Genomic DNA, 26274 nt, shown 5'->3' with positions numbered 1-26274 from the left:
GAGAGAGAGAGAGAGGAAACATCGAGAGAGAGAGAGAGGGGAAACATCGAGAGAGAGAGAAAGGAAACATCGAGAGAGAGAGAGGGGAAACATCGAGAGAGAGAGAGGGGAAACATCGAGAGAGAGAGAGGGGAAACATCGAGAGAGAGAGAGAGGAAACATCGAGAGGGAGAGAGGGGAAACATCGAGAGAGAGAGAGAGGAAACATCGAGAGAGAGGGGAAACATCGAGAGAGAGAGAGAGGGGAAACATCGAGAGAGAGAGAGGGGAAACATCGAGAGAGAGAGAGAGAGGGGAAACATCGAGAGAGAGAGAGGGGAAACATCGAGAGAGAGAGAGAGAGGGGAAACATCGAGAGAGAGAGAGAGGAAACATCGAGAGAGAGAGGAAACATCGAGAGAGAGACAGAGGAAACATCGAGAGAGAGAGAGAGGGGAAACATCGAGAGAGAGAGAGAGGGGAAACATCGAGAGAGAGAGAGAGAGGGGAAACATCGAGAGAGAGAGGAAACATCGCGAGAGAGGGGAAGCATCGAGAGAGAGAGAGGGGAAACATCGAGAGAGAGAGAGGGGAAACATCGAGAGAGAGAGAGGGGAAACATCGAGAGAGAGAGAGGGGAAACATCGAGAGAGAGAGAGAGGGGAAACATCGAGAGAGAGAGAGAGGAAACATCGAGAGAGAGAGAGGGGAAACATCGAGAGAGAGAGAGGGGAAACATCGAGAGAGAGAGAGAGAGGGGAAACATCGAGAGAGAGGGGAAACATCGAGAGAGAGAGAGAGGGGAAACATCGAGAGAGAGAGAGAGGAAACATCGAGAGAGAGAGAGAGGGGAAACATTGAGAGAGAGGGGAAACATCGAGAGAGAGAGAGAGAGGGGAAACATCGAGAGAGAGAGAGAGGGGAAACATCGAGAGAGAGGGGAAACATCGAGAGAGAGAGAGGGGAAACATCGGGAGAGAGAGAGAGGAAACATCGAGAGAGAGAGAGGGGAAACATCGAGAGAGAGGGGAAACATCGAGAGAGAGAGAGGGGAAACATCGAGAGAGAGAGAGAGGGGAAACATCGAGAGAGAGAGAGGGGAAACATCGAGAGAGAGAGAGGGGAAACATCGAGAGAGAGAGAGAGGAAACCTCGAGAGAGAGAGAGAGAGAGAGAGGGGAAACATTGAGAGAGAGGGGAAACATCGAGAGAGAGAGAGAGGGGAAACATCGAGAGAGAGAGAGAGGGGAAACATCGAGAGAGAGGGGAAACATCGAGAGAGAGAGAGGGGAAACATCGGGAGAGAGAGAGAGGAAACATCGAGAGAGAGAGAGGGGAAACATCGAGAGAGAGAGAGGGGAAACATCGAGAGAGAGAGAGAGGAAACATCGGGAGAGAGAGAGAGGAAACATCGAGAGAGAGAGAGGGGAAACATCGAGAGAGAGAGAGAGGAAACATCAAGAGAGAGAGAGGGGAAACATCGAGAGAGAGAGAGAGGAAACATCGAGAGAGAGAGAGGGGAAACATCGAGAGAGAGAGAGAGGAAACATCGAGAGAGAGAGAGAGAGAGAGGAAACATCGAGAGAGAGAGAGGGGAAACATCGAGAGAGAGAGAGAGAGGAAACATCGAGAGAGAGAGGGGAAACATCGAGAGAGAGAGAGGGGAAACATCGAGAGAGAGAGAGGAAACATCGAGAGAGAGAGGGGAAACATCGAGAGAGAGAGGAAACATCGAGAGAGAGAGAGGGGAAACATCGAGAGAGAGAGAGAGGAAACATCGAGAGAGACAGAGAGGAAACATCGAGAGAGAGAGAGAGGGGAAACATCGAGAGAGCGAGAGAGGGGAAACATCGAGAGAGAGAGAGGGGAAACATCGAGAGAGAGAGGGGAAACATCGAGAGAGAGAGAGAGGAAACATCGAGAGAGAGAGAGAGGAAACATCGAGAGAGAGAGAGAGGGGAAACATCGAGAGAGAGAGAGGGGAAACATCGAGAGAGAGAGAGGGGAAACATCGAGAGAGAGAGAGAGGAAACATCGAGAGAGAGAGAGGGGAAACATCGAGAGAGAGAGAGGGGAAACATCGAGAGAGAGAGAGAGGGGAAACATCGAGAGAGAGAGAGAGGGGAAACATCAAGAGAGAGAGAGGGGAAACATCAAGAGAGAGAGAGAGGGAAAACATCGAGAGAGAGAGAGAGGAAACATCGAGAGAGAGAGAGAGGAAACATCGAGAGAGAGAGAGAGGAAACATCGAGAGAGAGGGGAAACATCGAGAGAGAGAGAGAGGAAACATCGAGAGAGAGAGAGAGGGGAAACATCGAGAGAGAGAGAGAGGGGAAACATCGAGAGAGAGGGGAAACATCGAGAGAGAGAGAGAGGAAACATCGAGAGAGAGAGAGAGGAAACATCGAGAGAGAGAGAGAGGAAACATCGAGAGAGAGGGGAAACATCGAGAGGGGAAACATCGAGAGAGAGAGAGAGAGAAATGAAGTAGAAAGACTGTTTAAAATTAATATTGTTTAAAAGTAATATTGTATGTACCCAACAAATGTCAAATCGATTGACACCTACAGAATGTTGGAAAACTGTACCTTTTTGCTATGTAAGCTTTGGCAATATGGTTCTCTGTAAACTTTCATGCCAATAAAGCATTTGAACTGAACTGAACTGAACTGAGAGAGGGGAAACATCGAGAGAGAGAGAGAGGGGAAACATCGAGAGAGATCAAGATGGAAACATCGAGAAAGACTGAGGGGACACTTTATTTATTTAATTTTATTAATTAATTAATTAATTAATTAAATTTATTTAATTTTAAGTTGTGAGTACCTCACGATGCTCTCCCAGTGCGGCCACCCTGTAACCAGAGATTATTCTAGCAGCCTGGGTAGAAATATCAATGTAATTACTGTAGAAATTACTTTTTTTTACATTATTGCTTGTTCATTTTATGTGCTGTCTTTTTATGTCTTTTATTTATTTTATGTCTGCTTTATTTATATTTAAAGTATGTATATGCGTGTATATGTCGGTATGTGTTTTTCTGTGATGGCGCCGATTAAGATGGCTGCCGTCCTTGCGAGCTCCGTGCGTACCAGGCAGTTCAGTGTTCTTGCTGTTTGGTGCTCTCGGCTCGTCAAGAAAAAAGCATTTCACTGACTAGATTACACTTCTTGGATTTAGTTATGTGACCAATAAAAAAATTGAAATTGAAATTGAAAGGTCTGGCTCTAATTTTTAGACCCTGCCCCCTAGTCCTAGAATCCCCGAACCAGCAGAAATAGTTTCTCTCTATCGCTTCCCCTCAATATCTTGAAAACTTCGATCAGATCACCCCCTTAGCCTTCTAAATTCCAGGGAATACAACCCTAGTTTGTGTAGTCTCTCCTCGTAATTTAACAGTCCAGATATCATCGCCTCGGCTGATTTTTCAAGCACGACCCCGCCCCCCCCCCCCCCCCCCCGACGACCTCGCCTCTCGTAGTCCCGTCACACTCCGCCTCGACCGGGCTCTGCTCTCTTCCCTCTCCCGCTGCAGATTCCAAATCCCCCGTCGGTCTCACCCCACCCTCTTCAGAATCACAGAATTTAATAGCGCAGGCCCATCGGCCACCCCCCCCCCTCACCCCGTGCTCTCCCCCTTGCTCCCTCTCTCAAAGAACGCTCCCCTCAGTCCCATTCCCAGTCCCGTCCCCGCTCGAGAGGCGAGGGGCAAGAACGGGCCGCTCCTCAAGCAGAAGCTGCTGTGCATAGTGAAGAAGGGCGCCTGAACATTATCTTATAAAGAACTAGCAGGGGGTGCCCGGTGTTGCCAGGGCAATTTTGGGCCGCGCGGTCTCCCTCCCCGTCTGTCACTGCTTTAGTCTATGTCCCTCCCTCCCCTCCCCTCCGTCCCCCTCTCTCTGTCCCTCCCTCCCCTCTCGCTGCGTAGCGCCTCAGGGCCGGTGCGCTTGTGATACCGGCCATGCGGGGCCTAGCGCTTGAGGCCCGGCCGGGCTGTGGGGCCGAGACGGACCCCAGCTGAGCTCCCCCCACGGGTGGCGCGGTTGACGGCCGGCCGCTGCCGATGACCCGCCCGCTGTGTGTAAACTCACCTGCCGCTCCCGGAGTCGCAATGTGGGGGTTTGTTTGGCTGGTGCTGTCCCTGTGGGGATGAAAAAAATGGCGGCAAAGTTTCGGGAGACTGGAGGATTAGGTCCCGCCCGTGACGCACTGATTGGTCAACCATCAGGTCACTGAACTGTAGGATTGGTCAAGCAGCACGTCACTCAACGCTAATGAGAGGTAGGATTGGTCAACCGCTAATGAGTGGATTTTTGAACTTTTTTTGTATACTGTCCAAACAATTTTTGTCTGACGAGAAAGTAAATACACCTACGAGAGTCCCCTAACGATAAGGTTTCTTTCGATATAACATACGTGTAGGTACGCTCTATAACTTTTGATTGTATAGCCGGACAGACAGAAAGACAGAGAGACAGACAGAGAGACAGACAGAGAGGCAGACAGAGAGGCAGACAGAGAGGCAGACAGAGAGACAGACAGAGAGACATACCGGTTTATATATATAGATAGATAGATGTGATGTGATAACAAGACACTTAAAAAATATCAACGGGATTTAGACAAAGCCAACATGGATTTATGAAAGGGAAATCGTGTTTGACAAACCTACTGGAGTTTTTTTGAGGATGTAACTGGTAGAATAGATAAGGGAGAACCAGGAGATGTGGTGTATTTGGATTTTCAGAAGGCCTTTGATAAAGTCCCACATAAGAGGTTAGTGTGCAAAATTAAAGCACATGGGATTGGGGGTAATATACTGGCATGGATTGAAAATTGGTTAACAGACAGGAAACAGAGAGTAGGAATAAATGGGTCTATTTCGGGGTGGCAGGCGGTGACTCGTGGGCCCCAGCTATTCACAATATATATCAATGATTTGGATGAGGGAACCAAATGTAATATTTCCAAGTTTACTGACGACACAAAACTAGGTGGGGTTGTGAGTTGCGAGGAGGATGCAAAGTGGCTTCAAGGCGATTTAGACAAGTTGAGTGAGTGGGCAAATACACGGCAGATGCAGTATAACGTGGATAAATGTGAAGTTATCCACTTCGGTAGGAAAAACAGAAAGGCAGAGTATTATTTAAATGGTGATAGATTGGGAAATGTTGATGTACAAAGGGACCTGGGTGTCCTTGTACACCAGTCACTGAAAGCAAACATGCAGGTGCAGCAAGCAGTTAGGAAGGCAAATGGTATGTTGGCCTTCATTGCAAGAGGATTTGAGTACAGGAGCAAGGATGTCTTACTACAGCTATACAGGGCCTTGGTGAGACCACACCTGGAGTACTGTGTGCAGTTTTAGTCTCCTTACCTAAGAAAGGATATACTTGCCACAGAGGGAGTGCAGCGAAGGTTCACCAGACTGATTCCTGGGATGGCAGGACTGTCATAGAATCACAGAAACCCCACAGTGCAGATAGAGGCCATTTCGGCCCATCGAGCCTGCACCGACACATATCCCACCCTATCCCCGTAACCCCACGTATTTAATCCCCCTAACACTAAGGGTCAATTTATCATGGCCAATCAACCTAACCTGCACATCTTTGGACTGTGGGAGGAAACCGGAGCACCCGGAGAAAACCCACGCAAACACGGGGAGAATGCGCAAACTCCACACAGACAGTCACCCGAGGCCGGATTCGAACCCGGGTCCCTGGCGCTGTGAGGCAACAGTGCTAACCACTATGCCACCGTGCTGTCTTCGTATGAGGAGAGATTGGGTCGACTAGGCCTGTATTCACTAGAGTTTAGAAGAATGAGAGGGGATCTCATTGAAACGTATAAAATTCTGACAGGGCTAGACAGACTGGATGCAGGGAGGATGTTTCCCCTGGTTTGGGGGGGGGGGTCTAGAATGAGGGGGTCACAGTCTCAGGATACGGGGTAGGACATTTAGGACTGAGATGAGGAGAAATGTCTTCACTCAGAGGGTGGTGAACCTGTGGAATTCTCTACCACAGAAGGCTGTGGAGGCCAAGTCACTGAATATATTTAAGAAGGAGATCGATAGATTTCTAGACACAAAAGGCATCAAGGGGTATGGGGAGAGAGCGGGAATATGGTATTGAGATAGAGGATCAGCCATGATCATATTGAATGGCGGAGCAGGCTCGAAGGGCCGAATGGCCGACTCCTGCTCCTATGTTTCTATGTTTCTAACAGACACCATGAACATTCAATTCCTCCAATGAATTAATCGCAGACCCTGTGCCCCGCTTTGAGAGCGTCACTCCCACGCCGCGACGGACGACTCATTCATTTGATAATTATGTGGTTTGTAATTAATTAAGTGTGGGGTTTGACACAGCGATGACAAGCTGTGGGTGTCTGCTATCATTCCGCAAGCTTAACCTTCTCCACTGCCGTACTGCACCTCTGAATTATATATATTCCACCTCTCCCCCGTCCCCGTTCTTTATACGCGAGGCTGGACGGTGAGTGTCGGCCCGGGGACACTCGACTACAGGAGGCATCGTGCAGATCCTGAATAGCGATCAGGGGCTGGAACCCGCCGCTCCAGCAGTCCAGGGGTGCCAGGGAACAAGTCTGGTGCCTCCTTCCTACCATCTCCAGTCGAGATGGGCTGACCGGGTATGAAAAGCGGGGTCCGTCCTGCCCCGTCGGGGCAAAGGACCTGTTTCTGTGCTGTCCCGTGTCCTAACTCGCACCGAGTCCCGTTCGCCCATCACCCCCTGTTGCTCGCTGACCTACATTGGCTCCCGGTCCAGTCACACCTCGATTTTAAAATTCTCCATCCTTGTTTTAAAATCCCTCTACGGCCCTCACCCACTCCCTATCTCTGTAACCTCCTCCAGCCCCTACCACCCTCCGAGATCTCAGCACTCCTCCAATTCTGGCCTCTCGCGCATCCCTCGATTTCCATCGCTCCACTGTTGGCGGCTGTGCCTTCAGCCGCCTGGGCCCTAAGCTCTGGAATTCCATCTCTGGTTAACAAAGCATACGGGGTCCTGGGCTTCATAAATAGAGGTATTGAGTCCAAAAGTAGAGAAGTTATGCTGAACCTTTATAAAGCGCTGGTTAGGCCACAACTGGAGTATTGCGTCCAGTTCTGGTCACCACACTTTAGGAAGGATGTGAAGGCCCTTGAGAGGGTGCAGAGGAGATTTACCAGAATGGTTCCGGGGATGGGGGATCTTAGCTACAAGGACAGGTTGGAGAAGCTGGATTTGTTTTCATTAGAGCAAAGGAGGTTGAGGGGTGATTTGATCGAGGTGCACAAGATTATGACGGGTTTGGATCGGCTAGACGGGGAAAGGCTGTTCCCACTAGTTGACGGTACAAGGACTAGGGGACACAGATTTAAGGTTTGGGGCAAGAGATGCAGGGAGGGGACGTGAGGAAAAACTTTTTTTACGCAGCGAGTAGTGAGGACCTGGAACTCGCTGCCGAGGGAAGTGGTGGAAGCGGAGACTCTATGGGCTGGATTTTGATACTGGAGGCGTGTAGGAGGCGGGACTACAACTTTCGGGGTTGTAGTCCCGCCTCCATCGAGTTGTGGCCAACCCACGCGATTTTCACTTGATTGACCTTGTTGAGCCCACCCAGCGGGCCCAGCAGGCCAATTAAGGGCCACCCGGCAACAGGTGACGTCACAGATTGACATTTCATCTGTCAAGACCTTTTGACAGATGAAATATCAGCGTCTGACAGCGGTTTGAAGCTGTCAAACACTGACAATCTGTACTCCAGGTTAATTCCTTCCTCTCAGGCTGATTTAGAGATCTCTCCGGAACAGAAAGCTGCAGGCTGTCACTTCTGACAGCTGGCGGCCATTCTGCTTTCTGTGCCGGTGAGATGAGGGACTCCCGAGACCTGAGGGAAGGAAGGCTGTAAAGGTAAGTAAAGGTAAGTAAAACTTCTTTAAACACTTTACACACACCAAACACACCTACCTCTGCACTCATGCACCCATCACTCACCTGAACACCGGACATCTCGAACACCTCCAAGCCCTTCAGCCCGACGGTCCGCCTCGCTAACTTGGCGTGGTTTGGAGCCGTCGGGAATCCCACACTTCAGGGATAAAAATAGGGATTAGGCTAAAAGCTGCCTGTTAACTACCTGTTAACAGGCAGTTAATTGGCACTAATCCCCTTCCCGCCTCGGGGGAGGCGGCTCCCAGCGCGGGTCGGGTATCCGCCTCCTTTGAAACTGGCATGGAGGCGGGTTGGGGGGGCGGGATGGGTTCGTGCCCCCCGATTTCGCGATTTTAACCCCCCACACGCTTCCAATCCCGCCTCCACGGCCCAATGAAAATCCTGCCCTATGTGTTTTCAAGGGGAGACTGGATAGGCACTCGAGCGGAATAAACTTGCAGGGCTAGGGGGATAGAGCAGGGGGAATGGGACTGACTGGATTGCTCGACAGAGAGCCGGCACAGACTCGACGGGCCGAATGGCCTCCTTCTGCGCCGTTATGACTCTAAACCTCTCCTCCTTAAAACCTGCCTCTTTGGCCAAGATTTTGGCCACTTGTCCCTAATATCTCCTTGTGTGGCTCAGGGTCGGATTATGTCTGGTTTACGCTCCTGTGGAGCGCCCTGGGAGACCCACGCGCGCACGCACGCTCACGAGGGACCCGACGGGCAGCGTTGCGGGGACGGGCGGCACGTACTTGTTGAAGAGGTTGAGGCCGATGCGGTACTGCCGGCGCTGGACCACGTCATTGTTGAGGGCGGGCGAGTCCCAGCTGTGCCGCGTCTCCTTGTGGTAGGTCTGCTTGCAGAGGGTCTGCTCGCGCAGGCTGTCCCGGGACGAGGAGCCTGTGCTGCAGTTGATGGTCTCGTTGGAGTTGAGGGTGCTGTTGAGGCTGTCGTTGTCGCCGTCGGACAGCTCGGGCTCCGGCTTGCCGTTGCGGCTGGCGTTGCCGTTGTCGACGGCGTGGCGGACGGGCAGCGGCGAACGGACCGGGGCGGGGAGGGGAGGCCGGTGGACGGGGACAGGGATGGGGACGGGCACGGGGACCGGCACGGGCACGGGAACTGGCACCGGCTGGGGGGTGACCACCTCCTGCTCGTACACCAGCTGCCGGTTGAGCGAGCCGCGGTCCGAGCGGTCGCTCAGGTCCACCGAGCTGTCGCTGGGGGGCTCGATGGTCAGCAGGGGGAGGTGGGCCGCCCGCCGCCGGTAGTCGCGGCACTCCATGCAGGGGGCGCCCCGCCGGCTGCCCTCCGCCTCCCGCCCCTCCTCCCGCTGGCCGCCGCTCCAGTACTCCTGCCCCGGGGCGGCCAGGCCGGCGTGGAGGTCCTGCTCCGAGCTGGGCGGGCGCTCCGACGAGACGGGCGAGGCGGGCAGCGAGCGGGCCATCTCGGCCTCCTCGATGTAGAGGGTCACGTCGCTGTAGCTGGTGGTGGAGTCCTCGTTCTTCACCCGCCGCCGCTCGCCCCGGCTGTCGAAGGAGTCGCCGTCCTCCCCGGCCGTGCCGGGGGGCGGGGGCCGGCAGCCCAGGGCGTCGTCGATGGACTCGGCCAGCGAGCGCACCTGCTTGGAGAAGGCATCCTCCAGCTCGGTGATTTCGGGGGCGAAGTCGCTGGAGGCGGTGGTGGACTCCACATCGGCCGCCCCGTACTGGTCGCTGCGTTCCGACAGCGTGCGGGAGCCCAGCCCCGCCTGCTCGCCCCGGCCCACGGCCGGCCGGCCCTCGAAGCCGGCGCCGTGGCCCTTCTCGTACTCCTCGAAGGAGTACTGCATGCGCATGTTGGACAGGACGATGCGGCGGGACATGCGGCTCTCTGACAGCGAGCTGCGCAGGCGCTCAAAGTTCTTGTTCATGCGGTACTGGCGGAACGCGGTCTGGATGGTTCGTGCTGCCCGCCTGCTCAGAAAGTACCCTCCGTATTTCCGCTCCAACATCTCCACCTGGGGGGAGAAAGAGAAAGAAAGATTATTAGCCGTGGCATCGAATACAAGAGCAGGGAGGTTATGCTTGAACTGTATAAAACACTAGTTAGATCGCAGCTAGAGCACTGCGTGCAGTTCTGGTCACCACATTACAGGAAGGATGTGATCGCACTAGAGATTTACAGGACGTCATGGAGTCATACCGGCACAGGAGGAGGCCATTGGGCCCATCGAGTCCGTGCCGGCTCTCTGTAGAACAATCCAGTCAGTCCCATTCCCCCGCTCTATCCCCGTAACCCTGCAAGTTTATTCCCCTCGAGTGCCTATCCAGTCTCCCCTTGAAAACATTGAGGGGGAGAAATTGGGTGGCGCCGTAAACGGGGCCCCAAGCTCGCCTGGGCGCTGGATTTAGCGCAGCGTTTGGAGCAGTAGCGACCGCCGGAAATTCAGCTTGAGCGCCCCAAGAGGGACACGGGGCGAGGCTCGAGGCGCTCCGCGTCCCTCTTAGGGCGCTGAAACTGAATATCGCAGCGCAACGTGTCGCAGCGCCACACGCTGCGGTACTGCAGGCCTTCCTCCCATTCTTAAGGGGGAGGGGCCTGCGCCAGCGCGATGAGCGATCGCGAGTGCCGGCAAAAGAGCCCGGCACCGAGGAGAAGTGCCGGGCTCTCGGAAAGCAGCCGTCACTGCCGCGGGGGGAGAAGAGGAGGCCGGGGACGGAGGTGCTGGCAGGCGGCCGCCGAAAAAAAACGGCCGCCCCCCACCTCCACCTTAATTTGCGCCACTGCCGCCACAGGTAGGCCCCGTGAACCGGGCGCGATTAGCGAGCGGCGCTACAGAGGCGGTCGCTGCCAAATATCGCAATCGGGGCGGTAGCGGGGCGCTGCGCACACTGATGACTTCATCGGTGGCGGCGCAGCGCAACAGGCTAACGCCGCCATTAGCGCCCCAGCTAAATATCGCGGGAGGCGTGGCCAGTGGCGCTAAAGCCACTGAGTGCCCTCTTTAGGCGCTAACTGGTGGCGCAGCCCACCGAATTTCGCCCCGAGTGTCTCCACTTCCACCACTTCCCTCGGCAGCGAGTTCCAGGTCCTCACCACTCGCTGCGTAAAAAAGTTTTTCCTCACATCCCCCCCGTATCTCTTGGCCAAAACCTTAAATCTGTGTCCCCTGGTCCTTGCACCATCAACTAGTGGGAACAGCCTTTCCCCGTCTAGCCTATCCAAACCCGTCATAATCTTCGATCAAATCACCCCTCGACCTCCTTTGCTCTAATGAAAACCAATCCAGCTTCTCCAACCTGTCCTTGTAGCTAAGATCCCCCATCCCCGGAACCAGTCTGGGGTCGGAGTGTAAAAGCAGGGAAGTCCTGCTACAACTGTACAGGGTATTGGTGAGACCATACCTTGAGTACTGCGTACAGTTTTGGTCTCCTTATTTAGGGAGGGATATACTTGCATTGGAGGCAGTTCAGAGACGATTCACGAGGTTAATTCCAGAGATGAGGGGGTTTGACTTATGAGGAAAGGTTGAGCAGGTTGGGCCTATACTCATTGGAGTTTAGAAGAATGAGAGGGGATCTTATTGAAACATATCAGATACTGAGGGAGCTCGACAGGGTAGATGCAGAGAGGATGTTTCCCCTCGTGAGGGAATCTAGAACTCGGGGGCATAGTCTCGGATTAAAGGGTCGCCCTTTTAGAACTGAGATGAGGAGGAATTTCTTCTCTCAGAGGGTCGTAAATCTGTGGAATTCTCTGCCCCAGAGAGCCGTGGAGGCTGGGTCATTAAATACATCGAAGGTGGAGATAGACAGATGTTTACAAGATAAGGGAGTGAAGGGTTATGGGGAGCGGGCGGGGAAGTGGCTTTGAGCCCGAGATCAGCCATGATCTTACTGAATGGCGGAGCAGGCTCGAGGGGCCGAATGGCCAACTCCCACTCCTATTTCTCATGTTCTTATGTAAATCTCCTCTGCACCCTCTCAAGGCCCTTCACGTCCTTCCTAAAGTGTGGTGAGCAGAACTGGACGCAATACTCCAGTTACATAGAAACATAGAAGATAGGAGCAGGAGTCGGCCATTCGGCCCCTCGAGCCTGTTCCGCCATTCAATGAGATCATGGCTGATCATCCAAACTCAGTACCCTGTCCCTGCCTTCTCCCCATATCCCTTGATCCCTTTAGCCTTAAGAAATATATCCAATTCCTTCTTGAATATATTTAATGAATTGGCCTCAACTGCCTTGTGTGGTAGAGAATTCCACAGGTTCACCACTCTCTGGGTGAAGAAATTCCTCCTCATCTCTGTCCTAAATGGCTTACCCCTTATCCTTAGACTGTGACCCCTGGTTCTGGGCTCCCCCGCCATCGGGAACATCCTTCCTGCATCTAGTCTGTCTGGTCCTGTTAGAATTTTATAAGTTTCAATGAGATCCCCTCTCATTCTTCTAAACTCCAGCGAGTATAAGCCCAATCGACCCAATCTCTCCTCATACGTCATTCCTGCCATCCCAGGTATCAGTCTGGTGAATCTTCGCTGAGAGGCCGGGGTTGTTTTCTCTGGAACAGAGGAGGCTGAGGGGAGATTTAATCGAGGTGTATAAAATGATGAGGGGGCCTGGATAGAGTGGATAGGAAGGCAAGGGAATACACAATGAGTGGTAGGACCCTAGGAAGTACAGAGGGTCAGAGGGACCTTGGTGTACATGTACATAGATCCCTGAAGGCAGCAGGACAGGTAGATAAGGTGGTTAAAAAGGCATATGGGATACTTGCCTTCATTAGCCGAGGCATAGAATATAAGAGCAGGGAGGTCATGATGGAGCTGTACAAAACGCTGGTGAGGCCACAGCTGGAGTACTGTGTGCAGTTCTGGTCACCTCACTATAGGAAGGATGTGATTGCTTTGGAGAGGGTGCAGAGAAGATTCACCAGGATGTTATCTGGGATGGAGCGCCTCAGCTATGAAGAAAGACTAAACAGGCTGGGGTTGTTTTCCTTGGAGCAAAGAAGGCTGAGGGGGGACCTGGTTGAGGTGTACAAAATGATGAGGGGCATAGATAGGGTAGACAAAGAGGAACTTTTCCCCTTAGTAGGGGGGTCAATAACAAGGGGGCATAGATTCAGGGTAAGGGGCAGGAGATTTAGAGGGGATTTGAGGAGGAACTTTTTCACCCAGAGGGTGGTTGGAATGTGGAACTCAATGCCTAAAAGGGTGGTAGAGGCAGGAACCCTCACAACATTCAAGAAGCATTTGGATGAGCACTTGAAATGCCATTGCATACAAGGCTATGGACCAAATGCTGGAAAATGGGATTAGACTGGACAGGGATGGATGGGCGGCGCAGACACGATGGGCCGAAGGGCCTCTTTCTGTGCTGTAAAACTCTATGACTCTATGACCTATTTCCCTGAGCAGAGGGGTCAATAACCAGGGGGCAGAGATTTAAAGTCATTGGGAGAAGGATTAGAGGGGAGTTGAGGAGAACTTTCTTCACCCAGAGGGTGGTGGGGGTCTGGAACTCACTGCCTGAAAGGGGGGTCGAGGCAGAAACCCTCATCACATTTAAAAAGTACTTGGATACGCACTCGAAGCGCCGTAACCCACAGGGCTACGGACCGAGAGCTGGACAGTGGGATTAGGCCGGAGAGCTCTTTGTCGGCCGTCACGGACACGATGGGCTGAATGGCCTCCTTCTTTGCAGTAAACGTCTGTGATTCTGTGAAAGATGGCCAGACTGAGAAGGGGGCTAAAAAAGGGTTAAATTGCGTGGGTTCTCTGGAGTTTAAATGGTCGTGCTGTTCTCTGCTGGACTCCAAAGTTTCACCTGATGAGATTAGAAACTGGTCCCTAGAATAAACGCTCCCGCACCCACATGCTGTCCTGGGATCAGCTCCGGGCCCCGCACCTCAGGAAGGGCGTATCGGTCTCGGAGGGGGGGGCAGCACAGATTCACCAGAGTGAGACCGGGGAAAAAAGGGTTAAACTCCGAGGACAGGTTGCACAGACTGGGCTTGTGTTCCCTCGAGTTTAGAAGATTAAGGGTGATCTGATCGAGGTGTTTAAGGGATTCGATCGGGTCGATCGAGAGAGAAACTATTTCCTCTGGTGGGGGGAGTCCAGAACAAGGGGGCAGAACCTTCAAATTAGAGCCAGGCCGTTCAGGGGTGATGTCAGGAAGCACTTCTTCACACAAAGGCTGGTGGGAATCTGGAACTCTCCCCCCCAAAGAGCTGTCGAGGCCGGGGGTCAATTGGAAATGTCAAGACTGAGATCAATAGATTTTTGTTGGGTAAGAGAATCGAGGGTTACGGAACCAAGGCGGGTAGATGGAGTTAAGATACAGATCAGCTGTGATCTCATTGAATGGTGGAACAGGCTGGAGGGGCTGAATGGCCTCCTCCTGTTCCTATTGTAACAGGCTCGAGGGGCTGAATGGCCTTCTCCTGTTCCTAATGTAACAGGCTCGAGGGGCTGAATGGCCTCCTCCTGTTCCTAATGTAACAGGCTCGAGGGGCTGAACGGCCTCCTCCTGTTCCTATTGTAACAGGCTCGAGGGGCTGAATGGCCTCCCCCTGTTCCTATTGTAACAGGCTCGAGGGGCTGAACGGCCTCCTCCTGTTCCTAATGTAACAGGCTCGAGGGGCTGAACGGCCTCCTCCTGTTCCTAATGTAACAGGCTCGAGGGGGCTGAACGGCCTCCTCCTGTTCCTAATGTAACAGGCTAGAGGGGCTGAATAGCCTCCTCCTGTTCCTAATGTAACAGGCTCGAGGGGCTGAATGGCCTCCTCCTGTTCCTGTGCAACAGGCTCGAGGGGCTGAATGGCCTCCTCCTGTTGCTGTGTAACAGGCCAGAGGGGCTGAATGGCCTCCTCCTGTTCCTAATGTAACAGGCTCGAGGGGCTGAATGGCCTCCTCCTGTTCCTGTGCAACAGGCTCGAGGGGCTGAATGGCCTCCTCCTGTTGCTGTGTAACAGGCCAGAGGGGCTGAATGGCCTCCTCCTGTTCCTAATGTAACAGGCTAGAGGGGCTGAATGGCCTCCTCCTGTTCCTAATGTAACAGGCTCGAGGGGCTGAATGGCCTCCTCCTGTTGCTGTGTAACAGGCCAGAGGGGCTGAATGGCCTCCTCCTGTTCCTAATGTAACAGGCTCGAGGGGCTGAATGGCCTCCTCCTGTTCCTAATGTAATTGGCTTGAGGGGCTGAATGGCCTCCTCCTGTTCCTGTGTAACAGGCTCGAGGGGGCTGAACAGCCTCCTCCTGTTCCTAATGTAACTGGCTCGAGGGGCTGAATGGCCTCCTCCAGTTCCTGTGCAACAGGCTAGAGGGGCTGAATGGCCTCCTCCTGTTCCTAAAGTAACAGCTCGAGGGGCTGAATGGCCTCCTCCTGTTCCTGTGTAACAGGCTCGAGGAGCTGAATGGCCTCCTCCTGTTCCTAATGTAATTGGCTCGAGGGGCTGAATAGCCTCCTCCTGTTCCTGTGCAACAGGCTCGAGGGGCTGAATGGCCTCCTCCTGTTCCTAATGTAACTGGCTCGAGGGGCTGAATGGCCTCCTCCTGTTCCTGTGTAACAGGCTCGAGGGGCTGAATGGCCTCCTCCTGTTCCTAATGTAACAGGCTCGAGGGGCTGAATGGCCTCCTCCTGTTCCTGTGCAACAGGCTCGAGGGGCTGAATGGCTTCCTCCTGTTCCTAAAGTAACAGGCTCGAGGGGCTGAATGGCCTCCTCCTGTTCCTGTGTAACAGGCTCGAGGGGCTGAATGGCCTCCTCCTGTTCCTAATGTAATTGGCTCGAGGGGCTGAATAGCCTCCTCCTGTTCCTGTGTAACAGGTTCGAGGGGCTGAATGGCCTCCTGTTCATATGTAACAGGCTCGAGGGGCTGAATGGCCTCCTCCTGTTCCTAATGTAACAGGCTCGAGGGTCTGAATGGCCTCCTGTTCCTGTGTAAGAGGCTCGAGGGGCTGAACGACCTCCTCCTGTTCCTGTGCAACAGGCTCAAGGGGCTGAACGGCCTCCTCCTGTTCCTAATGTAACAGGCTCGAGGGTCTTAATGGCCTCCTCGTGTTCCTAATGTAACAGGCTCAAGGGGCTGAATGGCTTCCTGTTCCTGTGTAACAGGCTCGAGGGGCTGAATGGCCTCCTCCTGTTCCTAATGTAACAGGCTCGAGGGGCTGAATGGCCTCCTGTTCCTAATGTAACAGGCTCGAAGGGGGCTGAATGGCCTGCTCCTGTCCTAATGTAACAGGCTCGAACGGCTGAATGGCCTCCTCCTGTTCCTAATGTAACAGGCTCGAAGGGGGCTGAATGGCCTCCTCCTGTTCCTAATGTAACAGGCTCGAGGTGGGCTGAATGGCCTCCTCCTGTTCCTAATGTAACAGGCTCGAGGGGCTGAATGGCCTCCTCCTGTTCCTAATGTAACAGGCTCGAAGGGGGCTGAACAGCCTCCTCCTGTTCCTAATGTAACAGGCTCGAGGGGCTGAACGGCCTCCTCCTGTTCCTAATGTAACAGGCTCGAGGGGACTGAATGGCCTCCTCCTGTTCCTAATGTAACAGGCTCGAGGTGGGCTGAATGGCCTCCTCCTGTTCCTAATGTAACAGGCTCGAGGGGCTGAACGGCCTCCTCCTGTTCCTGTGTTCCAGCCATGATGTCCAACTCTCTCACCGGGTCTAACAGCGCAATGCCCGATGCAGTGGGAACCCCTGGCGGTGTGAGGTTGGCCATCGAGTCCAGATTGAAGCATTTTCCTCTCGCACGTTGGAGAGGCTGTGCATCACTGAACACCCTCCCGGAGAGGGCACAAAGAGGTGAGGGATGTCCCAGGCAGCAGGAAACCAGACAGATCCTTCCCTTGTCGTTGCCCAACTGGTACAGGGTCATTGCCAAATCCTTCGCTGCGGCCACATGTTGACTCTTAGTGCCCTACTTGCTGTGTCATTCAGACCAGCGAGGGCCTAGGCTTGACAAGTTCGCTGGTCTCAGCAAGCCCTGTGCTCAACACACTCATTCGGTCTCGGTCTCGCCTCTGAGTCAGTAGGTTGTGGGTTCGAGCCCCCACTCCAGAGACTCAAGCCCCATAATCCAGACCGACGATCCCAGTGCAGTACTGAGGGAGCGCTGCACTGTCGGAGGGGCAGTACTGAGGGAGCTCCGCACTGTGGGAGGGGCGGTGCTGAGGGAGCGCCGCACTGTCGGAGGGGGCGGTACTGAGGGAGCGCCGCACTGTCGGAGGGGCGGTACTGAGGGAGCTCCGCACTGTGGGAGGGGCGGTACTGAGGGAGCGTCGCACTGTCGGAGGGGCGGTACTGAGGGAGCGCCTCACTGTCGGAGGGGCGGCACTGCGGGAGCGCCGCACTGTCGGAGGGGCTGTACTGAGGGAGCGCCGCACTGTCGGAGGGGCGGTACTGAGGGAGCGCCGCACTGTCGGAAGGGCGGTACTGAGGGAGCGCCGCACTGTCGGAGGGGCGGTACTGAGGGAGTGCCGCACTGTCGGAGGGGCGGTACTGAGGGAGCGCCGCACTGTCGGAGGGGCGGTACTGAGGGAGCGCCTCACTGTCGGAGGGGCGGTACTGAGGGAGCGCCGCACTGTCGGAGGGGCGGTACTGAGGGAGCGCCGCACTGTCGGAGGGGCGGTACTGAGGGAGCGCCTCACTGTCGGAGGGGCGGTACTGAGGGAGCGCCGCACTGTCGGAGGGGCGGTACTGAGGGAGCGCCGCACTGTCGGAGGGGCGGTACTGAGGGAGCGCCGCACCGTCGGAGGGGCGGTACTGAGGGAGCGCCGCACTGTCGGAGGGGCGGTACTGAGGGAGTGCCGCACTGTTGGAGGGGCGGTACTGAGGGAGCGCCGCACTGTCGGAGGTGCCGTCTTTCAGATGATAAGTTAAACCGAGGTCCTGTCTGCCCTGTCAGGTGGACGTAAAAGATCCCACGGCCACTATTGGAAGAAGAGCCGGGGGGGGAGTTCTCCCCGGTGTCCTGGGGCCCAATATTTATCCCTCAATCAACATCACTAAAACAGATGATCTGGTCATTATCACATTGCTGTTTGTGGGAGCTTGCTGTGCGCAAATTGGCTGCCACATTTCCTACATTACAACAATGACTAGTGGTAACTATTTCCACTTGTGGGGAAGACCAGACCTATGGGCCATCAATATAAGATAGTCACTAATAAATCCAATCGGGAATTCAGGAGAAACTTCTTTACCCAGAGAGTGGTGAGAATGTGGAACTCGCTACCACAGGGAGTGGTTGAAGCAAATAGCACAGATGCATTTAAGGGGAAGCTGGATAAACACACGAGGGAGAAAGGAATAGAAGGAGATGGAGATGGGGTGTAATGAAGAGGGGCGGGAGGAGGCTCTAGTGAATGACGTATGAGGAGAGATTGGGTCGATTGGGCTTATATTCGCTGGAGTTTAGAAGAATGAGAGGGGATCTCATTGAAACTTATAAAATTCTAACAGGACTAGACAGACTAGATGCAGGAAGGATGTTCCCGATGGCGGGGGAGTCCAGAACCAGGGGTCACAGTCTAAGGATAAGGGGTAAGCCATTTAGGACAGAGATGAGGAGGAATTTCTTCACCCAGAGAGTGGTGAACCTGTGGAATTCTCTACCACACAAGGCAGTTGAGGCCAATTCATTAAATATATTCAAGAAGGAGTTACTGCAGATATATTTCTTAAGGCTAAAGGGATCAAGGGATATGGGGAGAAAGCAGGGACAGGGTACTGAATTTGGAGGATCAACCATGATCTCATTAAATGGCGGAGCAGGCTCGAGGGGCCGAATGGCCGACTCCTGCTCCTATCTCCTGTGTTTCTATGTTTGGAGGTTAAACCCCAGCATGGACTGTGTTATAAATCTCATCATCATCATGAAATAACGCTGGACGGCCAGCTGGTGGCGCCGTCCAAGGAGTGTAAATACTCGGGTGTGGGCCCAGCTTGACCAGGGACATTTTGTAAGACAAGGAACTAGTGAAGTACAACTAGACCTCCATGTTCTGAAACAAGTTGATTAAAGCCTTGCTTTATGCTCGAACCAAGTGCGTAGTGAGTTTTATTACGTCAGACTGGTTGGGCGGAATGGCCTGTTCCTGTGCCATAAGTTCTACGTAATTCTATGAAACTCCAAATTAAGGGCTGACAGATCCGACAGGGCCGCAACAAGCTCATCGCCAAGGGCCTCGTACCTTCTTGTCCTGCAGATCTGTGGACAGCTCATAGCTCTCCGAGAGCGACTTGGGCCGCTTACTGGCGTCCTCTTCCTCCTGCTTGCGGAGCGCGAGGCTGGCAGGCTGGTGCCTTGCCCGCTGGGCCCACTGGAGCTCGGCGCAGTGCTGGCGGGTGGGCAGGGGTGGGTGCGGGTGGTCGAACTGCTCCTGCTTCAGCTCGGCGTGGCAGCGGTAGGGGGCCTGGCTGCAGGGGCTGTCCACGACGGTGCCGCTTTCGCTGCTGTGCATGTTGGCCTCCGCGCTGGGCGAGGAAAAAACAAAGAGGCGTTAGTAAAACATTTTAGATGTTCGTCAGACGCTTGGGGGGTGGTGGGGGAGGGGAGAAACCACCTCCCTTCCAATCCCAACCAAAAAGGTCCCGCCATTGTCTCCCCACCCACCGTCATCCTCTCAAAACCTTCACAGAAAGCGAGCATGCAGGTACAGCAAGCAAGAAAGAAGGCAAATGACACGTTGGCCTTTATTGCAAGGGGGATTGGAGTATAAGAGTAAGGAAGTCTTGCTAAAATTGTACAGGGCCTTGGTGAGGCCACACCTGGAGTACTGGGCACAGTTCTGGTCTCCTTATCTAAGGAAGGATATACTTGCCTTGGAGGCGGTGCAACGAAGGTTCACTAGATTGATTCCTGGGATGAGAGGGCTGTCCTATGAGCAGAGATTGAGTAGATTGGGCCGATACTCTAGAGTTTAGAAGAATGAGAGGTGATCTCATTGAAACATATCAGATTCTGAGGGGGATTGACAGGGTAGATGCTGAGAGGTTGTTTTCCCCCTGGCTGGAGAGTCTAGAACCAGGGATCGCAGTCTCAGGATAAGGGGTCGGCCATTTAGGACTGAGATGAGGAGGAATTTCTTCACTCAGAGGGCGGTGAATCTTTGGAATTCTCTGCCCCAGAGGGCTGTGGAGGCTCAGTCTTTGAGTATATTCAAGGCTGAGATCGAGAGATTTTTTGAATCGAGGGATATGAAGATCGGGCGGGAAAGTGGAGCTGAGGTCAAAGATCAGCCCTGATCTTACTGAATGGTGGAGCAGGCTCGAGGGGCCGAATGGCCGACTCCCGCTCCTAATTCTTACGTGACGTCCTGTCACCCACCTCGCGGAGTACCCCCTTCCCGCGGCCAATTGGGAAACGAGCAGACCCTTCATGACCCGACCATCTGTGATGTGGTAGAGATTTACCAGAATGGTTCCGGGGATGGGGGATCTTAGCTACAAGGACAGGTTGGAGAAGCTGGATTTGTTTTCATTAGAGCAAAGGAGGTTGAGGGGTGATTTGATCGAGGTGTACAAGATTATGGCGGGTTTGGATAGGCTAGACGGGGAAAGGCTGTTCCCACTAGTTGATGGTACGAGGACTAGGGGGCACAGATTTAAGGTTTTGGGCAAGAAACATAGAAGATAGGAGCAGGAGTCGGCCATTCGGCCCCTCGAGCCTGCTCCGCCATTCAATGAGATCATGGCTGATCATCCAAATTCAGTACCCTGTCCCTGCCTTCTCCCCATATCCCTTGATCCCTTTAGCCTTAAGAAATATATCTAACTCCTTCTTGAATATATTTAATGAATTGGCCTCCACTGCCTTGTGTGGTAGAGAATTCCACAGGTTCACCACTCTCTGGGTGAAGAAATTCCTCCTCATCTCTGTCCTAAATGGCTTACCCCTTATCCTTAGACTGTGACCCCTGGTTCTGGACTCCCCGACCATCGGGAACATCCTTCCTGCATCTAGTCTGTCCAGTCCTGTTAGAATGTTATAAGTTTCAATGAGATCCCCTCTCATTCTTCTAAACTCCAGCGAGTATAAGCCCAATCGACCCAATCTCTCCTCATACATCATTCCTGCCATCCCAGGTATCAGTCTGGTGAATCTTCGCTGCACTCCCTCCATGGCAAGAACATCCTTCCTCAGATAAGGCGACCAAAACTGCACACAATACTCAAGATGTGGTCTCACCAAGGTCCTGTACAACTGCAGCAAGACATCCTTGTTCCTGTACTCAAATCCTCTCGTTATGAAGGCCAACATACCATTTGCCTTCTTAACCGCCTGCTGCACCTGCATGCTTACCTTCAGCGACTGGTGCACAAGGACACCCAGGTCTCGTTGCAGTTCCCCTTCTCCCAATTTATTGCCATTCAGATAATAATCTGCCTTCCTGTTTTTGCCACCAAAGTGGATAACCTCGCATTTATCCACATTATATTGCATCTGCCCAATCACCCAGCCTGTCCAAATCATACTGGAGTTTCTCGGCATCCTCCTCACAGCACACACGCCACCCAGCTTTGTGTAGGAGGGTCAGTACTGAGGGAGCACCGCACTGTCGGAGATACAGGGAAAAACTTTTTTACGCAGCGAGTGGTGAGGACCTGGAACTCGCTGCCGACGGAAGTGATGGAAGCGGAGACACTCGATGTTTTCAAGTGGAGACTGGATAGGCACTTGAGGGAAATAAACTTGCAAGGCTACGGGGATAGAGCGGGGGCGTGGGACTGACTGGATTGCTCTACAGAGAGCCGGCACGGACTCGATGGGCCCAATGGCCTCCTTCTGTGCCGTTATGACTCTATGTCAGGGACCTTGGCCTCTTGGGGTGTGGCTCAACCAGAACATCGCTCGGCCTGTTTCTCCCTCGGCGCGCAGTCGAGAAACATCAGCTAACTGAGAATCATCCAGTTTCCCCAACCCCCCCACACTAACCGGCCTGGGTTTTTAATCTGACCCCTGGGTCGGCGGAGATGGGAGAAGCGTCACAGTTGTGCGTGACAGGCCGGAGGGGGCCAGCCCCGTCATTTCTCGTGCGTCTGTTTATACTCGATGGCCTCGATCTCTCGTTCGCCCAATGCTGCCAGTCAGCTGAGCGTGCTGGGGAACGGCGAGATTTCCCCAGCGCCTTTCCCCACCTCAGGACGTCCCAAAGCGCTTCACAGCCAATGAAGTACTTTTAGAGGTGTGGTCACTGTTGTAATGTAGGAAACGCGGCAGCCAATTTGCGCACAGCAAGCTCCCACAAACAGCCAATTTGATAAATGACCAGAGCATCTCTTTTTAGTGATGTTGATTGAGGGATAAATATTGGCCCCAGGACTCCGGGGAGAACTCCCCCCTGCTCTTCTTTCAATAGCGCCCGTGGGATCTTTTATGTCCACCTGAGAGGGCAGACGGGGCCTCGGTTTAACGTCCCATCCGAAAGACGGAACCTCTGACAGTGCGGCGTTCCCTCAGTACCGCCCCTCCCACAGTGCAGCGCTCCCTCAGTACTGCCCCTCCCACAGTGCAGCGCTCCCTCAGTACCACCCCTCCGACAGTGCGGCGCTCCCTCAGTACTGCCCCTCCGACAGTGCGGCACTCCCTCAGTACTGCCCCTCCGACAGTGCGGCGCTCCCTCAGTACCGCCCCTCCGACAGTGCGGCGCTCCCTCAGTACTGCCCCTCCGACGGTGCGGCACTCCCTCAGTACTGCCCCTCCGACAGTGTGCACTCCCTCAGTACCGCACCTCCGACAGTGTGGCGCTCCCTCAGTACCGCCCCTCCCACAGTGCAGCGCTCCCTCAGTACTGCCCCTCCCACAGTGCAGCGCTCCCTCAGTACCACCCCTCCGACAGTGCGGCGCTCCCTCAGTACTGCCGCTCCGACAGTGCGGCGCTCCCTCAGACTGCCCCTCCGACAGTGCGGCGCTCCCTCAGTACCGCCCCTCCGACAGTGCGGCATTCCCTCAGTACTGCCCCTCCGACAGTGTGCACTCCCTCAGTACCGCACCTCCGACAGTGCGGCGCTCCCTCAGTACCGCCCCTCTGACATTGCGGCGCTCCCTCAGTACCGCCCCTCCGACAGTGCGACGCTCCCTCAGTACTGCCCCTCCGACAGTGCGGCGCTCCCTCAGTACCGCCCCTCCGACAGTGCGGCGCTCCCTCAGTACCGCCCCTCCGACAGTGCGGCGCTCCCTCAGTACCGCCCCTCCGACAGTGCGGCGCTCCCTCCGTACCGCCCCTCCGACAGTGCGGCGTTCCCTTAGTACTGAAATTACCCCCAGTCTGATCGGACCCCGGATTGAGAAACCTTCACGACGGAATTGCAAGTCTTTCTTTCCCTCCACCGATCTCCCAATGCCTGACTGACTCTGTGGGCCGCAGTGGCCAGTGAAGTCACAGGGAGTTGTGAAAGTTCCAGCCCGCAATTGTTGAGAAAGGCAGAAATATATTAAAACACGCACTAGTGTTTCTCAGAACACTGTAAAAGCTGCCGGGAATGTAACACAAATATTGTACACAACGTGAACTCCGCCCATTGACTGTGCACCCTAACATGTGGGGACCGGTCAATGGGTAGGGTAAAGGCAAGAGGCTACAACACATCCACTCTGATTCATGCTAACAATCTACAGGATCAGCGAACCCTGGACTCCGCTCCCTCCACCACCGGCGCACCGTGGCTGCAGTGTGGACCATCTACAAGATGCACTGCAGCAACTCGCCAAGGCTTCTTCGGCAGCACCTCCCAAACCCGCCACCTCTTCCACCTAGAAGGACAAGGGCAGCAGGCGCACGGGAACACCACCACCTCCAAGTTCCCCTCCGAGTCACACACCATCCTGACTTGGAAATATATCGGCCGTTCCTTCATCGTCGCTGGGTCAAAATCCTGGATCTCCCTCCCTAACAGCGCTGTGGGAGTACCTTCACCACACGGGACTGCAGCGGTTCAAGAAGGCGGCTCACCACCACCTTCTCAAGGACGATTAGTGATGGGCAATAAATGCCGGCCTTGCCAGCGACATCCACATCCCACAAACGAATTTTAAAAAACTTCTCTCATACTCGCTGCACTCTCGGCTTAATGCCTTAATTCAACAGAAATATAGAAACACAGAAGATAGGAGCAGGAGTCGGCCATTTGGCCCCTCGAGCCTGCTCCACCAGTCAATGAGATCATGGCTGATCATCCAAACTCAGTACCCTGTCCCTGCCTTCTCCCCATATCCCTTGATCCCTTTAGCCTTAAGAAATATATCTAACTCCTTCTTGAATATATTTAATGAAGTGGCCTCTACTGCCTTGTGTGGTAGAGAATTCCACAGGTTCACTGCTCTCTGGGTGAAGAAATTCCTCCTCATCTCAGTCCTAAATGGCTTACCCCTTATCCTTAGACTGTGACCCCTGGTTCTGGACTCCCCCGCCATCGGGAACATCCTTCCTGCATCTAGTCTGTCTCGTCCTGTTAGAATTTTATAAGTTTCAATGAGATCCCCTCTCATTCTTCTAAACTCCAGCGAGTATAAGCCCAATCGACCCAATCTCTCCTCATACGTCATTCCTGCCATCCCAGGTATCAGTCTGGTGAATCTTCGCTGCACTCTCTCCATGGCAAGAACATCCTTCCTCAGGTAAGGCGACCAAAACTGCACACAATACTCAAGGTGTGGTCTCACCAAGGCCCTGTACAACTGCAGCAAGACATCCTGGACAAGCTAGCTAACTGTGGCCTCAAGACACGCAGATATAAGCGGGGCGCAAAGACATGGGCTTCGGGTTTTGGGGCTCCTGCTTGGAGTGTGTAAAGATCTCCAGTCATCCCCTCGCCACTTGAAAAAAAATTGGAACTGTCCAGCCCAATGCCAGGCTGATTTTCGGCCTTCCCTTTGGGCCTTTTGTCTCCATCCTGGGCCCATCGCCAAGCCAATCTCTAATAGGCCGGGGTTTTTTTCTTTGGAACAGAGGAGGCTGAGGGGAGATTTAATCGAGGTGTATAAAATGATGAGGGGGCCTGGATAGAGTGGATAGGAAGGACCTATTTCCCTGAGCAGAGGGGTCAATAACCAGGGGGCAGAGATTTAAAGTCATTGGGAGAAGGATTAGAGGGGAGTTGAGGAGAACTTTCTTCACCCAGAGGGTGGTGGGGGTCTGGAACTCACTGCCTGAAAGGGTGGTCGAGGCAGAAACCCTCATCACATTTAAAAAGTACTTGGATACGCACTCGTCAGAACATAAGACGGACATAAGAAGTAGGAGCAGGAGGAGGTCATTCGGCCCCTCGAGCCTGCTCCGCCATTCAATAAGATCATGGCTGATCTGATCTTGGCCTCAACTCCACTTCACTTCCCACTCCCCATAACCTTTGACTCCCTTATCGTTCAAAAATCTGTCTACATAAGAACATAAGAAATAGGAGCAGGAGTAGGCCAATCGGCCCCTCGAGCCTGCTCCGCCATTCAATAAGATCATGGCTGGTCTGATCCTAACCGCCAATCCACTATCACAGAACCATCTCCTGAATCTAACAGAATTAGACACACGAAATAGGAGCAGGATCAGGCTACACGGCCCCTGGGCCCGCTCCGCTACCCACAGGGCCATGACCGATCCGAACCTAGACTCATGTCCAAATTCCTGCCCGCTCCCCGTAACCCTTAATTCCCTTTACTTCTAGGAAACTGTCTATTTCTGTTTTAAATTTATGTAATGATATAGCTTCTACAGCTTTTTGGGGCAGCATATTCCATGGACCTACCACCCTCTGAGTGAAGTAGTTCCTCCTCATCTCAGTTTTGAAAGAGCAGCCCCTTATTCTAAGACTATGCCCCCTAGTTCTAGTTTCACCCATCATCGGGAACATCTTCCCCGCATCCACCCGATCCAACCCCTTCACAATCTTATATGTTTCAATAAGATCGCCTCTCATTCTTCTGAACTCCAATGAGTAGAGTCCCAATCTACTCAACCTCTCCTCATATGTCCATCCCCTCATCCCCGGGATTAACCGAGTGAACCTTCTTTGTACTGACTCGAGAGCAAGTATGTCCTTTCTTAAGCATGGACACCAAAACTGTACGCAGTATTCCAGGTGCGGTCTCACCAATACCTTGTACAACTGAAGCAATACCTCCCTATTTTTATATTCTATCCCCCTAGCAATGAAAGCCAACATTCCATTGGCCTTCTTAATCACTTGCTGCACCTGCATACTAACCTTTTGAGTTTCGTGCACCAGGACCCCCAGATCCCTTTGTACTTCAGTACTTTCCAGTTTCTTGCCATTAAGATAATAACTTGCTCTACGATTTTTCCTGCCAAAGTGCATAACCTCACACTTTCCAGTATTGTATTCCATCTGCCAAATCTCTGCCCACTTA

General features: G+C 53.6%; 1 protein-coding gene across 2 annotated transcripts in view; it reads right to left on the bottom strand.

Moving 5' to 3' along the window:
• The window catches only part of LOC147086682 (IQ motif and SEC7 domain-containing protein 1-like), a 96689-nt gene that overhangs the window by 57528 nt on the left and 12887 nt on the right, over positions 1–26274 (bottom strand). For both annotated transcript variants that reach the window (XM_085978821.1, XM_085978820.1), the window contains exons 2-3: positions 19103–19385; positions 8683–9926 (exon numbers count right to left, since the gene is read on the bottom strand). In XM_085978821.1, the coding sequence (XP_085834947.1) occupies positions 8683–9926; positions 19103–19385 (1527 nt within the window). The remainder of the gene's footprint in view (positions 1–8682; positions 9927–19102; positions 19386–26274) is intronic.

This window comes from Somniosus microcephalus, unplaced genomic scaffold, assembly GCF_052327205.1.
Source record: "Somniosus microcephalus isolate GS21.2 unplaced genomic scaffold, FLI_Smic_1.0 unresolved_chr7, whole genome shotgun sequence".
In the NCBI taxonomy this organism is placed as follows: domain Eukaryota; kingdom Metazoa; phylum Chordata; class Chondrichthyes; order Squaliformes; family Somniosidae; genus Somniosus; species Somniosus microcephalus.
Note: the sequence above shows the minus strand (reverse complement) of the source record. Positions and strands in the feature narration are given on the sequence as shown.